This window comes from Microtus oregoni, unplaced genomic scaffold, assembly GCF_018167655.1.
Source record: "Microtus oregoni isolate MIOR12 unplaced genomic scaffold, Mior012 000026F_ref0000081, whole genome shotgun sequence".
NCBI classification, from domain to species: domain Eukaryota; kingdom Metazoa; phylum Chordata; class Mammalia; order Rodentia; family Cricetidae; genus Microtus; species Microtus oregoni.
The window spans coordinates 20,505,528-20,522,316 of record NW_024543085.1 but is presented as its reverse complement, the minus strand read 5'-3'; the positions used below and the strand labels follow the sequence as shown (position 1 = coordinate 20,522,316).

Sequence of the window (16,789 nt, the reverse complement as noted above, 5' to 3'; positions counted from 1 at the left end):
GCTGAGGAAATTAATCTTTCATTTTTCTGCTAAGTCAGCAGTGACTACCTCTAAAGGAGATACCAGATAAGGCAATGCCAATGTACCTCAGGGCCTCTAGTCTTATAAGGCTAAGTGGGCTCCTAAAGGAGACAGAAAGTGTTCCATGATGGTTGTCACTATACTACTAATGACCTTAATGAGTTTGCTAAGTCATTCAAGCAGAAGTCTGGAAATAATGGTGGCAATGGATTTTAAGGGTGTGGGACAATGGTGGATGGAACACAAAACAGGATCTGGCGAGTTTCTTGATATGGATCCACTGAGAAAAAACTGATGATTAATATGAAATCTCACACAGTTTTCTTTTACTGTGTTAAAAGTTTGAATGGTTGGCTAAAGCATTTGTCAAATAATGGCCTACTGAAAAGGAATTGGAGATGCCTAATAAATATTTTTGGGCTTAGTGTTGATGAGGAGATTTAAGGTCTGGGGAAAGTTCAATGCTAGGGTAGATATACTGTATAAAACCTAATCCTCCTCAAAGGGAAGGCCTAGAAAACATGACCTTCAGTAATCCTACAAGATGAAAAATGGTGAAAGGGGTACCAGCACATTTCAAGAGTTTTGTTCTAGCCTATTTTCTTATGTCAGAACTTAAGGTTGGGGATGCTGCTGCTCATCTGGCTGAATTAAATGTAATAGGTTTATTGAGCCCCCAAATGAGCAGGGGTCAGGTGGTAGCACTGAATATCTAAAGTTAAAGTTATCATAGTTATTGTAATGGCAGCATTGGCAGAGCAATAGTTATGGTGGCCTGACTTGTATGGACTTTTAATACTGCTAATCAGTCATGTTTTTTTTTCCAGGCACAAAATAGATAAGCAGCCTACTGCATTTTTGTTTGAGCTGTGTAAGTAGAAAACTTCTCAAACAAATAAAAGAAAGACTACAATGGATCATGGCAAAGGGAAATCTCAGCCTGTGAACCAATTTCCAGACTTGAGCCAGTTTTCAGATCCAGAGCCTTGAATGAAGGTATGGCTAGGTTGATAAAATACCTAAGAGGTTTACTGTTAGCCTTTCCCAGTCCTTCCCCAGAGGGACCTACAGCCTTTTACAAGGGTAACTGTATACTGGGGGAAAGGAAATAATCAGAATTTCTGGAGTCTTTTGGATCTGAATACTTTATTGATGCTGATTCCTGAAGACCCCCAAGAAACATTGTGACTGACCAGCTAAAGTAGGGGCTTATGGAGTCAGGTGATGAATGGAGTTTTGGCCGAACCCCCCATTCACAATAGGTCCAGTGGTTTTCCAAATTCATCCCATGGTTATTTCCATAAATTTGGAACCTAAAATTTGGGGTAAATCTACTTAGAAGTTGGTAGAATTCTCACATTGGTTCCTTGACCTTTAAAGTAAGGGTTTTTATGCTTGGAAAGGCTAAATGGAAGCCAAGAAAAATAATGAATCAAAACCAATACCACATCCCTGGAGGAACTGAAGGCATTAGTGCTACCCTCAGGGATTTGAAAGATTCAACAGCCATGGTTCCCAACACATCTTCCTTTAACTTTCCCATCTGGCCAGCGTGTAGGCAGAGACTGCTCATTTGTTTCCTGGCCAACCAGACCCAAAACAAGCACACAGAAACTGTATTAATTAAAACACTGCTTGGTCTGTTAGCTTATGCATATTTCTCCCTAGGTCTTGTATTTTGAATTAACCTATTTCTATTCATCTGTGCACTGCCACATGGCTGTGGCCTACCATCCAGCATCTGCATTGCAATAGGCCCAAAGCAGATTCTTTATTAACCAATGGTATTCACAGCATACAGGGGGGAATCCAAGATCACTAGTGCAGTGTAGTGATGAGCTGCAAGCAGGCCTGCTTTTCTTCCCACCCGGCTTCCACATGGCTAGCTTTACACCCAAAATAACAACACACAAACTGTATTCATTTAAACACTGCCTGGCCCATTAGTTCCAGCCTCTTATTGGCTAATTCTCACATCTTGCCTTAACCCATATTTAGTAATCTGTGTAGCACCACGAGGTGGTGGCTTACTGGGAAAGATTCAGTATGTCTGACCTGGTGGCTGGCTCCATGGCCTCTGACCAACTATGTTTTCTTTCTCGCAGCATTCTGTTCTGTCTACTCCACCTGTCTAAATCCTGCCCTATCAAAAAACCAAGGCAGTTTTCTTTATTAACCCATGAGAGTAACACATAGAAAGATGACCCTCCTCCATCAGTGTAGAAGACAGACTGGTTGTGGAGAATGAAAATTGACTAGGGAAAACTCAGCCAAGTGGAATCTCCATTTGTAGCTGCTGTGCCAGATGTAGAGTCCTTGACTTGAGCAGACTGACATATCTCCTGAGGCATGGCAGGCAGCTATTGATCTAACAAATGTCTTCTTCTCAGTACCTGTCCATAAGAATCACCAGAAGAAATTATCTTTCATTGCCAAGATCAGCAGGATAACTTTTCAGCTTTACTTCAAGGATATATTAACTCTCCAGCCCTGGGTCATAACTTAGTTCAAAGGGATCTTGATTGTCTGTTTCTTTCACAAAAATGTCACATTGGTTCACCATATTGACAAAATTGTGCTTATTGCATCAAATGTACAAGAGGTAGCAACCGCTTTGAACTTGTTGATAACACAAATGATCATCAGGGTATGGTAAATAAATCCAACTAAAACTCAAGGTCCTTCTACCTCAGTAAAATTCTTGGGAGTCCAGTGGTGTGACTCAAGCAGAGGTAGTCCTTCTAAGGTGAGGGATAAGTTATTGCACTTGGCCCCACCACCACCAAGAAAGAAGCACAATATTTAGTGGACCTATTTGGATCCTGATGACAGCACATTTCCACTTGGGTGTCATCTACTTAGTGACTATGAAAGCTTTCAGCTTTGAGTGGGGCCAGGAATAGGGCACGGCTCTTCAACAGGTGCAGACTGGACTGCTGGGCAAGCCGTGCTACCACTTGGAGCATATGATCTAGTTAATCAGATAGAACCTTTGGTGTCAGTGGCAGGTAGGGATGCTGTTTGGAGTCTCTAAGAGGGCCCTATGGATGAATCACAGAAGAGATGTGAGATTTTGGAGCAAGCAATTAAGCAGCACCCCTCCAATGGCCTCTGCATCAATTCCTGCCTACAGGCTCCAACCCTACTTGACTTCCTGACTTCTTTCAGTGATGGACTGTGATGTGAAAGTGTAAGCCAATAAGCCATTTCCTCCCCAACTTTCTTTTGGTCATGGTATTCCATTGTAGCAATAGTAACCCTAACTAGCACAGACATCAAGCTCAAGAGGAACTAATATTCACAAGGTAAAGACAATCAGAATTAATTTTCCAAAATTACTTTTTCAGCTAGGGTTATTACTATCTGTTAGTTCAGATAATATAAAGACACACATTTAAGTGCACATTTTCCTGCTTTGGGAGTGACTAAGTGGGTGAAATACTTCCTGTGTAAGAATGAGCACATGAGTTCTGAACCCTAAAGCTCATGTAAAATCTGGGTCTTGTGACATATACCGGTAACCCAAGCACTGGGCATCAGACATAGGTGGATCTCAGGGGCTCTCTGGCTGGCCAATGTATCCCAAAAGTGGACTCCTGTGTTAGTGAGGTACCCTGTCTCGCAAAATAAAATTGAGAAGCCACCAAAAAGAGCAGCATCAGTTTGTGGCCTCCACACACATACAAGTAAGTATGCAGGTGAAAGAGAGTTAGGGGTACATATGTAGGCAAGGAATACAAAAGCAAGCTTCTTGACATGGTGACTTCATGTTCCCAAAACTCATTGACAAAATAAGAGAAGGAACAGGAAGAAGGTATATATACAGAGGCCTGTATATAAACAGAACCAATAGAGGAAGGTGAAGTCCCACCGGCCCCATTAAATACCCAAGCCAGAAAAAAGCCTCCCATCCAGAAGGAATAAAGCTATTACTTTCACTGTTCTTGAAATTTGGACTTCTTTCTTTCACTGACATTCAGTTCTTCATTCTTCCCTGGCAACAAGTTTGTCAACCCCTAGATGACCACTAACTCCCATTACAGAGGCCCAAACTTGTAAAAACATGCCTGTCACACACACAAGCATGAAATGCACATATTATTTCTTTCAACTAATATACAGTATCACTACAGAATAACCTCTGATAAGAATAAAATATGAATGAAGAAGAAAACATTGTTTTTTCACTACTTTGAATCCATCAGACAAAAATATAGGTATAAAACTATTTCTAATATGCGCCCAGATAAACAGAAGATGACAGAGAGCATTTTCAAAGTCTTACATAACTTTTTATGAAATGTCTCTAATCTGCAAAGGAGAACTAATTTACCCATAGCATCTGATCACCAGAATCAGAGACTAATCCAATCTGCTTTCAGTTGATTACAGTTATACTCGGCACTCATCAAAATCTTTTCAGACTTTGTGGCACTATGTTGTACAATATCAAGCACATTTTTTGCCTTCATTGAACTAATCTATGAGTCAAGTAGACAAGATGCATCCTGGGAACCAGATTTTTTTCAAATGCACTCACCGCTCTTCATTGTAACTCTATTTGTCCACTTTTTTAGAAGTAAATCAGATGGCAAAAAGCACTGTTAATTTGCCAGTCAAGGTACAGAAATGTATGGCTTCATTACCAAATACAAATCACTATTTCACAGGAATTTCTGTTATGGCTTTTTCTTCTTTGTTTTATATTGTATTTTCTTTTTAAAATAAGATTTATTTATTATGCATACAGTGTTCACCCTGCATGTATGCCTACATTCCAGAAGAGGGTACCATATCTCATTCTAGATGGTTGTGAGCCACCATATGGTTGTTGGGAATTGAACTCAGGACCTTTGGAAAAGCAACCAATACTCTTACCACTGAGCTATAATGACTATGATTTTTTTCAATTATGAATAATAAGGTTAGCACAGTATTTCACGTACTTAGAACCCAGCAATTTTCCTAAGTAAACACACACACACAAACACATACACACCAGCCTCTGACATTTACACCCAAAATTTGCTTCCAAGGACATTCTTCTTTCTTTCCTTTTTTGTGTCCTTCCATCCTTTCTTCTTATCTCTCTTTCTTCTTTTTTTTCTTTTCTTCCTTTATGATACTTGGAACTTAACTCAGGACTTCATGCACACAAGCAAAGTAGTCTTCTACTAAGCCATATAATCTGACCTTGGTGACTAGTTTTTAGAAAATCATCACCTAACTCTTTAAAAAAAATACTTTGCATCCTATTTTGTTGAGAACTGAGAAATTTATACCTACATAAAATGTTTTAAAGAAATACAACCTTCATTTCTTCCCCCAATGCTTCTCCCTAAACCCATTGCTACTACTATTTTAAAAAAAAATCTTTTCTCATTTTACATACTAATTTTAGTTCCCATTCCCTCTCTTCCTTCTGCTTCCCTCTACCCCACCCCTCATCCACCCTCAGAAAGTGTAAGTCTTCCCATGGAGAGTCAACAAAATCTGGCACAAAACTTTGAGGCAGGATCAAGGCCTTCCCCCTATATGTAAGCTGGGCAAGGTATCCCTCCGTAAAGAATGGGCTCCAAAAAGCCAGTTCATGCACTACGGATAAAGTCTGGGCCCACTGACAGTCACCCCACAGAGTCTGCCTAAGCCACACAAATGCCAACCACATTCAAAGGACCTAGTTTGGTCCTATGTTGGTTCCCCCACTGTCAGACCAGACTCAGTAAGCTCCCACTAGCTCAGGTCAGCTGTTTCTGTGGGGATCCCCAGCACAGTCTTGGCACCTTTGTTCATATTACTCCTCCTCCCTCTCTTTGACTATACTTTGGGAGCTCTGTCCAGTACTTAGTTGTGGATCTCTGCATCTGGTTCCATCAGTTGTTGAATCATGAGTGATCCACACCCAGAAAGACAGACATGGCATGTACTCATTTACAAGTGAATATTAGACGTAAAGTAAAGCATAACCAGCCTATAGTCCATGACCCCAGAGAAGCTAGGTAACAAGGAGAAGCCTAACAGAGACATACATGGATCCCCTGGGAAGGAGAAATAGACAAGATCTCCTGAGGAAAATGGGAGCATGGGGTGGGTGAAGGGAGGAAGGAGAGGAGAGAAGTAGGGGGAGGAGAACATGAGGAAACTGGATGGTCAAGTTGGGGGAAGGACAGAGATGAGGGAGAGCACGGAAAGATATTTTGATTCAGGGAGTCATTATGGGGCTAGAGAGAAACCTGGCCATAGGGACATACCCAAAATCCCCAAGAATGACCCCAGCTAAGACCCTAAGCAAAGGCGGAGAGGACACCTAAACTGTCCTTCCTGTGTAATCAGATTGATGACTACTCTAATTGTTATCATAGAACCTTTACTAGCACTTAATCCCCACCTTCTTGTGGGGAAAAAAAAAGTGAATTCATTCAATGGTGCATGAATGTACACGAATGTAGGGCCATATATGGGAGGATGGGTAGCCTCTCCAGGGTCACATCTTTGAAAAAAAAGCACTCTCCTTCCCTGTCAAGGAAGATGCTTTGTATGAGACCTGACTGTTTAAAGGTGGTTTGCACTCAGGCAAACTAATACTAAATCAGTAGGAAGCCAGTCATTTCATTTTTCTCTAATTCTCTACTTAATTGGGTGAATATTTGTTCTTTCATTCTGCAATTTTACTGTATATATTTGTATCATATTCTATGGACATTGTTATTTATGGATCTATCAATGAAGATGAGCAGAAAATCCCTATTGTTTTCTATCTAACTCAGATATTAATGTGATGCTCAATAAAAAAGTACTTAACTGAAACGGAGATGCAATTTGTTTCTGTAGGCCTCATCATAAAAAGTTATGTCTTATGTTAACTATTGCCAGCAAGACTAATTTTTAGTTGACATATTTTTATCAGGTGCCTGACCTTTCATTGTAGGTAAGTTGGTCTCAACATTGCATCCAGCAATATCAATGTGAGATTGCTTCCGTGATAAACAAAGTATACCCATTTCCTTGCGGATCTTTACTGAGTTATGTTTAAAGTCAACTGTTTCTACTGTTTCATATTATTCAATCTTTTCAAGACCTTAAAATGTAAACCTTGACTGGATTTATGGAAACCTGAGCTGAACCTGGTTACCTCTATTCTTGGAATTTGGAATTTGTTTTTCAAATTGCTCAGTTACAAACTCTCTTTTCAGTTTTTGCTGCCGCCATACTTTCTAACTCCTATAACTATCTCAAATAGTCACTATGACACCCATCTCAGTAAGGTAGTCACCATATTGTATCCATTTCAGAACTTTATCAGTTCATTTCTTTTCAAGAACTAACTCTTGACAAAACTCTTAACAGGACTAGAGGGAGTAAGATGCAGTTTAAGGGAAAGCAGGCATTGATCCTAGATCTTAGGGTTAAGAAAAGTGCCCATGACTGTTCTCAAGTTCAAAACTGTGTGCTGATTCCTCATATTTTGTACTCAACAATTGTTCAGTGGGCTCATCCTAAGTCCCAGAGGTTGCTTGTGACATACTAGATACATGTGTCATACAAGTCACCAACCAACTGTCCTCATTGTGGACATATTATAGGATTAAAACATAGACCCATCATGTTGTGGGTGAGTGAATAAAACATGGTAGACATAAAGATGTTGGGTTGTCAAGTCGTGACTTCATAGTGTGAGCCCCGAAGATTGCATCATCTGGTCATTTTCTGCTTTACCTAGCCTAACAAGCATGTTCAGTCGTTCCTCCTTCTGAAATGCTTCTCTCCCATATTAACGTTCATCCACCCTTTTGAAAGCTTTCACTCGTTTCTTTTAGGACATTCTGACCTCACAGTTTCTTATCTGCACGCCAGAGCACTGTAAAGACATTATACCATTGAAAGCACACAATGTCGTCGTTCTCAGCATTCATTTATTTAATTTCCAAACATTACAACAAACTCACTGAGGGAAATAAATACGCTGCCTTACAGGGATTTAGTAACATTGAATAGTAAAACCCGAAAGAAGCAAAACTCAATAAATGCTTTATGAAGCAGGTAAATGTGTTCCCCGCTTAGATGCTTAGATGAAAAAAGCCATTTTAGGTACATACATTTAAGCTTGACAATCCGAGATGAAAAGTCATTTTTAAAACTTTAAAAATATGAATTTCAAAAATATATTGTCATACAAAAATAAGATTATTATTTTTTAAAGTTTACTTTTTCATAAAGTCTAAATATAAAAATTTTTCAAGAAAGAATAGCTAAAAACTATAATTATGGCAAGTTAGAGAACTTCTTTTTTAAAAGATATAAATGTTTGTTTTCTTGAAGATTTTAACCAATGATAAATTACTACAACATTACTAAACTTTAACCAATAGCAAATTACTAGAAAACAAATTAATAAAAGACATTCGTTTATAGAAACTGGATTTTATTTCATCTTCACTCTTCTGTCTGTTAACCCTGTAGCTATAATAGCCTTTGAAATCAGTTAATGATAAAAGAATATATTTTGTCTCTGTAATTCTAAGTAGAATCTTGGTTATTTATATAGAACTGTCTCTGAAAGACAATGTCCAACTTTCAAGAGATGGAAAACCTATAGCAAATATTTCAGATGCTGTGAAGAGATAGAGAGAACAAAGAGATACCCACTGAAGTCCTTCCCCGGCACACGAGGACCAGCTGTGGCAGACGATATGATATCTGTCTGATTGCTACTATCACCATGGGTGTGTTTCTAGTTGGTAAGCAGAGCACTGGGTTCTCCCATGACAAAGGAATTAATGCAAATGTCTTCAATGATACACACGCTGACAGAGCTCACTGATTCTAGATCATCTCGTGCCTTACAGTTCAAGTTGGCGTAACAACTGCAATGAAAGTTTTTGGAAAAGTACTGTAGGTCATCAAGGGTGGGACTGCCAAGGATTACATACTTTCCGTTTTTCAAAACTTGAATCTGAAAATTTTGGGGGCTCAAGTGAAGGTAGTCATCTGAATCCCAGTCTTTCCTCGAACATACGCCTTGATCCTGGCAAAGTGTTTGACTGCACATTTTGGCTGCCAGGGTGACATTGATTAAGTAGGGATTCAGTGTGGTCTCCATGTAATCATGTAAGTTCAGACAAGATTTCTGTAAAATCATAAAATAGAATATCAAGGCATCAGTTCTATGTGACAATATACTGCATCAAGCAACTCTTAGAAAACAAAGCAATAGATACAACCATATTGTTAGAAAGTAAATACGCTTTTTCACTTTAACAAGCAATATTGTTTAACCAATTTTTTTCATAACATTCTTAAGCTTTTTAGGCCATTTCATGGCACTGAATAATTATTTACCTGAGAATCAATGTAGCCATGAACCTTCACAATGATTAAAAAAATAATCAAAGGAATGAAAAGTTTCAACTTTTAAAATATGGACATTGAATCTCTCTTGCCCTGATAGTTGGGGTCACAGCCTCATAAATGACCTTCAGTATGACTTGGGAATATCTCCAACCTTATAAGTCTCAGTTTCCTATTTGGAAGACCCCGAAGTCAAATTAATTAATTTGATTATGCTTAAGTTTTATCACTTGTAAATTAAAGATGAATTTTAAAGCCTGATGCATAGGACTATTTTGAGAAGAAAAAGAAAGATATGCATAAACATGGTTAAATTGGGATTATGATTTATTTAATTAATCATTAATTATAAAAGGCCATAGTAAAAATCCTATTTGTCAGACAAGTTTAAACAGCATCAAAAATAGTTCTCAAAGTGATTGCTCAAAACAAATGGGTTCAAACTGTATGGTTTATATAAATGTTATAGAATTGTGTGTACACGTTAGTATTTTGGGAAATTTTACAGAATTTGAGTGTTGAAAATCTTAACACTGGTATACATGAGGACTGAAGATAAAAACTGATTAGGCAGTTTAGTAATCTTTGCTGGAAGCATAGAATTCCAGAAAAAGAGTTCTGGCTCCTAATTTCTTGTTATCTCTTCTATAGGAACACTCTGCTTAGAAGCTATGCATCATGGGGCTGTGGAAATGGCCACCAATGGGATAGATTTAAGGCCCACTCCATGAGATGGAACCTATGCCTGACAGTGTCAAGTGACCAAAAATTTGAAATTGCATGGTCCATGGGCTTAAGGGACAATCAAATACTATTGTTTTGCTAAAGAAAGGCAGCAATAAAATGACTGCTAATGATATTCTGCTATACTCATAGACCAGTGTCTCACTCCATCATAATTAGAGAGGCTTTCTTCTGCCATAAATGGGAACTAATAAAGAGATCCACAATTGGGCATTCTGCAGAGAAAGAAAAGTCTTATAACTCAGTCTTAAATGGCTTTATCGTATCCCTTATGATACAGGGCTTAGGGCATTCTGTAGAAGAGAAGGCAGACAATAGCCAGAGGAGATAAATGACACCAAGGAAACAGTGCCTTTCGGGCACAACATGCCTGACACACAGAGCAGACTGTGGCAGCATTAATAGGGTCTACACAGATCCGAACAAGACAGAGCATGGGCAGTGAGATGGGCAAGTAGACAGGAGTTTCCATCCCCAAACAAGAAACCAGCTCCAAAGAACAACCACTCACAAAAGAAAAATTGGTTTCTCCAAGGGGGTCTCACCAACTTTATGGCAGGCTCCATGCCTAGCATGAGATAACACAAAATAAACTCAAAAGTATTAAGGGGATTTTTTGTCCATATTGCTTTGTCTGGGCAATTTTTTAAAACTTATTTGTCTTTTTCTTGTCATTTCCATTTTGAGTTTTTTAGGATTTTTTGTGAGCATGTGTGCACATGCACAGGCACACATGTATGTGTGCACACACATGTTTGCATTTCTGCGCTCCTTCTTAGTTTATTTTTGTTTGTTTTGTTTGGTCCTTTTATGCCTGTTTTATTTGCCTATTTGCTTTATTAAGAGAGAAAAAGGGATGGAGTTGGAAGGGTAATGAGGCAAGGAAGATATGGGAGGAGATGAGGGGAGGGGAAGCCATGATCTGAATTTATTGTATGAAAATAAATGTATTTTCAGTAAAAAAAAAAAAAGAAAAAGAAAAAGAAAAAAATAGAAGAAAAAGTAGGAGCAGCAGGAAGAGGAAAAAAAAGAAAAAGAGGAATAAGAAACAGAAGATAAAGAGAAAGAAGAAGAGGAAGAAAAGGGGGAGGAAGAGGAGAAGAAGAAGAGGAGGAAGTGAAGGAGGAGGAAGAGAAGGAAAAGAGAAGAAGGAGGAGGAGAGAAGGAGGAGAAGCAGCTGCCCATTAAGATATGAGTGAAACTCTAGCCCACACAACAGTACCTTCAGGTAAACAGCTTTGAAAATAGATATCTGGATGTCCCTGGTAGAAATAGCTTATTATCTATTCCCCTATTTCAGCCTATCTTCTAAATGATTTAAGATTCCTGTTCAAGTGAGGAATGTTATAGGAACCATAAAAGACATTAGGAGGGAACCTTCCCTCTGGCCGTGGGTGAAGACATGAAGTTCTGATCTACTTCACTTCAAAGATTTAATGTTACATGCTGTTGCTTCTTCTTTTAAAAGTTATTCCTCCAAGAGGCTCTCTCTCTCTCTCTCTCTCTCTTCTCTTCTCTTCTCTTCTCTTCTCTTCTCTTTTTTCTCTTTCTCTCTCTGCCTCTTTGCTCTTCTCCCCTTCTCCTTTCCCCTTCCATAACCCACTAAATAAGTGTCCAATCTCAAAAAATAAAATAAAATAAAAGTTATTCCAAGGCAAGCTCCATGCTCAGTAGTAGTTGACCAACACAAATGGTCTCTGGTGTGTGTGTGTGTTCTAGGGGATTGCTATTTGTTTCATTTTGGTCTGTTTTGGTATTCTTTGTATCTTGGTGGGTTTTAGTTTGTTAGTTTTCTTTTCTTTTTTGCTTTTAAATTTGTAGTTTGAGAGATACAAGGGAAGGAGAGAGGGAGGGAAAAGGAAGAGGGAGAAATTTTAAAAAGTATAAAGTTGGGTGAGTAAGGAAGTGAGAAGGAACTGGGAGAATTTAAGGAAGGGAAAAATGATCAAACTATATTATATAGTAGGACTCAGATGCCTATATTCATTGACAGTAAAGCACTTCTAATATCAACTATTTTAAGTACTTTTTCTTTTTTAATGTTCCAAAAACAGTTTTTATTTATCTTTTTAATTTTTATTTAATTTTCCTTTTTATTGAAAACAGATTCTTTTCTCAGAAAATATATCCTGATACAGTTTTCCCCTTCCTCTACTTCTCCCAGGTTCCCACCACTTCCCCTCCCACCTGGGTTCCACTCTCTTTCTGTCTAACATTAGAAAAGAACAGGCTTCTAAAAGATAATATTAAAAATATCACAAAATTATAATAAGAAAAAACAAAAATGATCACATTCATATTGAAAAGAACAAACCAACAGAAAGAATAGAGCCCAAGAGAATGCACAAGAGACCCACTCATTTACACACCTAGGAATGCCATAAAAACACTAAACTGTAAGTCATACTATATATTCAGAGGATTGGTGCAGACCAGTGTAAGCCTTTTCATACTGCCTCAGTCTCTGCGAATTCATATGTGGTTTGAATGCTGATTTAGAAAGCCTTGTTTTCTTGGTGTCCTCCAGTTTCAAGTGTGCAAGACTATGTCAATATTCTTTAATGCCATTTTCTCAGTGCCAAATAAATGAAAAGTTATACCAAGTTCAACTGACAATGCAGATGTTTTCAGAAACAAAAGTTAGGCAACAGACAGACTAGGGGAATGAGTATGGTTTGAGGATCACCTTATATGTACTCTATGGAAAGATTTAAACTGGCCGTAAAAGAGATATTAATATAGCCACACTAGCCAACTTCAAATTACCAATCTAACAGCACTGAATACGGAGCTGCGAACTGAACATATCACCATTACATAGTATGGGCATGTGATGTGGCTAGCATCCATTCTAGGATGTATTCATCCATATAGACTTAACAGACAGATCTACCCAACCCCATGAACTGAAGTAAACATGAAATAACAACTGGCATATTTTGAGCATTAGTCATTTTTATTTATTATAAAGGCACATTTATATTTGTTTTATATTAGTTAATGTTTTTAACATTAATTTTACATCTTTTTATCTATTATACAATATATAATCCTACCATTTTTTTAAATAATGGTTGTGTTTAACTCGCAAATTCCCAAACAAAAACAATCAAATCTCATAAGTTAGGACTGGTAGAACTGGCTTCATCACATCATTGGATGTGATAAAAGTGGAGTGGAGGGAAATGGTTTTCTTTGTACTTGTTTTTGTTCAGTTCTAATAGCTGCCAACAAACACAAAACTCTGCAATTACCAGTTTCTCAAGTTCTCAGGAATCAGAGGAAAAGTGACAGATGATCCATGGGACTATAGATCAGAAATAATAAATAACAAAGATAAAATGAAACTCATCATGGATTGGGGAAATTTAGCAGATATGTATTGAAAGAGTCCACAGGAGATAATGTCAAGACAGTGCCTTTAGCAGAAAATTGTGACATGAAAGTTGAAGACTATCTCTAAATGAATCATACTGAAGATACTTGGAAGACAGGGTAGAACGTCAACCTGTACCTATTTTTCATTCACAGACATTACAGTGAAATTTTTTTTGAATAGAGGAAGAAACCAAATCTTATTACAAGTCAGTGACTGAGATCTATACCCACTTGCATAAGACAGGAAATCACTTCCTTCTACAAATAACCAAACACACAGGTGCTGTACTGAGACTGTACTGGGTCAGCCTTCTCTTGGGAGGTGACACCTAGGAATGACTGCTTCCTGCCCTGATGTGCCCATCTGAACAAGACAGACTATGGAGATAAGACTTCCAGGAACCCTCTGTTACAGCCCCATAAGTCTGCTCTCATCGCACTATAACCTGTACTGTTTGTCTCAGTAACTACTACTTATAAAGATGACAAAAGTAAGGGCAGATAGATCATTCTTGGGGTCTCCACTCAATGTGAAGAAGCCATTCTATTTGAGGAGCTATACGGGTAAAAGCCCAGTGGCTTACCATCTATTCTCTTTCCTTGTATATACCACACACACACACACACACACACACACACACACACACAACATTCCGATCTTTTTTTGAGAGCCAGAACTACAAGACACTCTGCATGACCGTGCTTTGCACTCTGATCCTACATTTCCCACCATATTCAATATTCATTGGGTCTATTGTGGCAGTGGAAAGGGAAATGGTGAGCACTTAGGGCTATATTTTGTTGTGCATATAGGCATGATTATTAAACATTAAAATGACAGAAATATCTTCATCTATTCCTTACTGATTCAACTTACCATGCTTCGTGCTAGACTAAGAGTTCCCCACATTACCATTCCAGAGGCACCCAAGGCAACTGTTTCACCAATTGTATTCACAAGGTCATTCTAGAAAATACGAGAAGGGTTATCCTATGGGGATGAAGTGAAGGTAATACACATTCAACAGTAAGACCAAAGCTAAACATGATGATCCCATAATTTAAATATTTCCACACTCTCTAAACACTATACACAAGCATTTTGTGACTGTTTTAAAATGAAGACTCTTATTGCTCTAATTACTTTTGCTGGCAAAAGAACATACCCATAGCAGGAACGGTGGTGGTGCACACCTTTAATCCCAGGACTAGGGAGGCAGAGGCAAGCAGATCTCTGTAAGTTCGAGGCCAGCCTGGTCTAGAAGAGCTAGTTCCAGTACAGGAACCAAAACCTACAGAGAAACCCTGTCTCAGAAAAAAAAAACATACCCATTAATAAAAAAGAGAAACAGTTAAGGTATAGTCCATACTATGTATAATTTTTCATGATATGAGTATCTCATAAGATTAAAACCAGGATTCAAGTGCTGGGTTGGGGAGGTAGATTGGTTGGTAAAGCAGATGCTGTGTAAGCATGATGACCCAAGCTCCATCCCTAAGACCCATACTTTAAAAAATAATAGTGGGGTATGGAGGGAAAACCTTGCAAACTTTCAAACTCAGGGAGGGAGGAAGGCAGATCCCTGGGGCTCACTGGCCAGGTAGACTAAACTAATGGGCAAACTTCTGGTCACAGCAAGAGGGTCTGACTCAGAAATCAAGGTAGACATAAGGAATGACACCTGAAGTGAACAAACCCTCACCCATACCAGAAATTTTACTTTTAATTTTAAAAGATTTAAAGTGTTCTCATTTTGCCTCCATTATAGACATTACAAGACACATTCTAGATGTGTATATCCATAAATATTAAATGCCAAATTTCACTCTTTAAAAACAAACTTCTGTTCAGCACGGAATTTTAAAATTCATATTAAAATGATCTCTTAACTGTCCTTCCTTGATTTACTTACCTCATTCAGGTACTGGTAAATTTGATCAGCAAACACAATGCGAGTATATACAAAAATAGGAACTGGATTCTGAGGGTCCTTGGTTTTAGACACCCTAATGGCCTCTTGCACACGATTTCTGACATAGAGTGCTGCATTTAGAGACGACTTCAAATTACTCCTCAAATATATAGATGGGTAAAGGGCTGTGCTTTCCTTCCAGATCCAGGAGAGTTCATCATTTCTTTTCTTTTCTATATCAGGGCAATTTCCATTGTAATTGGGGTCTTCAAATTTATTGTTATAGCAATCAGGAAAAAGATAAAAACCCCATAAGTGATTTGGCCGAAGTGATTTCCCCAATTTTAAAGTCTGTTCCATAAAGCTTCTTGCTGCCTGTTCAAATTCTTTTCTGGCCCTGTTGGTGATTTCTGTTAAATTAAGTTGTCTATGTTCTTGCTGGATCAATTCAATAGACTTATTCTTGTAAATATCCTTGGGTTTCCAGTTTCTTGACCACGTGGGCCTCCAGTCTTCCCAATCTATAATAGCCAAGCCCAAATTGTCTATTGGCATGTAACGCTGGATGTCTTTCTTAGATTTTTCCAAGTGATCTTTTAGAGATCCCAACTGGGGTATTCCCCCATGAAGACTTTTTTGCGAGTCGTCTATATGAGGATAGAGGCCAAGTCGATCAGTGTAAAATATTGTGACAGGCTGACCCGTGGCAGTTTTTCTGGGGCTTCCTACTAAAGAGAACAAACTAAGATCTAATGGCTCATTAAACTTGGTGAGACAAGACTCAGTTGGGGCATTCCAGACCCAGAGAAAAGGCACATTAGGGATAAGTGGGGGCGCTCTAAAATCCTCAGTCAAGCAACACGGAAGCAAAAGGAAGACTAATACTGTCGGTGGTGCTCCATTAGACTCAAGAAAGCTCCCAGGAAAGGAGTGTTTCAGATACAACACCCGCATTGCAGAGAATTAATTCATTAGTACACAAACACTTATTTCTTCCAATATTTCTTCCAAACACCTATTGGCCTCTCCAATATTTGGTGCCAAAGGTGAGAGAGACTGGGGCATGAGGGCCACTCCGAGGGTGGAAGTTGATGACAGCTCTACAGTGAATTACTCTCCTTCTTGCATCGTGTTTCAGGGATGTTTTGTGATAAGTTGGATAATCTATAACTAAAATAAGGAAAAAACAGGAAATTTAAACTTTATTATATTTGGATTCAAAGGTTGACTAAGTCCTCAATGTTGATTACAGGCACTTTAATTCAATTTCAGAAGATAGAATCTCCTACTATGTTTAAATCAATAAGGTTTTCTCCTCTTATATATGGTAGAAATTCTGTAAAAGCTAACTTGTCTAATCTCCCCAAATCACATCTTATCCCATA

General features: G+C 38.4%; 1 protein-coding gene across 1 annotated transcript; it reads right to left on the bottom strand.

The window, feature by feature from the left end:
- Nucleotides 1–8,752: 8,752 nt before the first annotated feature.
- LOC121463528 (hyaluronidase-5-like) lies at nt 8,753–16,358 on the bottom strand. Its single transcript, XM_041675789.1, has 3 exons — nt 15,405–16,358; nt 14,369–14,458; nt 8,753–9,148 (listed from the first exon to the last, which is right to left on the bottom strand). Exons 1-3 carry the CDS (start codon nt 16,356–16,358, stop codon nt 8,753–8,755), a joined length of 1,440 nt encoding a protein of 479 aa, XP_041531723.1.
- Nucleotides 16,359–16,789: the final 431 nt, after the last annotated feature.

Coding starts and splice junctions, on each gene's coding strand:
- LOC121463528 (XM_041675789.1), bottom strand. CDS start 16,358: ATGCGGGTGTTGTATCTGAAACACTCCTTTCCTGGGAGCTTTCTTGAG. Junction 14,459..15,404: donor TTTACCAGTACCTGAATGAG/GTAAGTAAATCA, acceptor CGTATTTTCTAG/AATGACCTTGTGAATACAAT. Junction 9,149..14,368: donor TTAGTCTAGCACGAAGCATG/GTAAGTTGAATC, acceptor ATGATTTTACAG/AAATCTTGTCTGAACTTACA.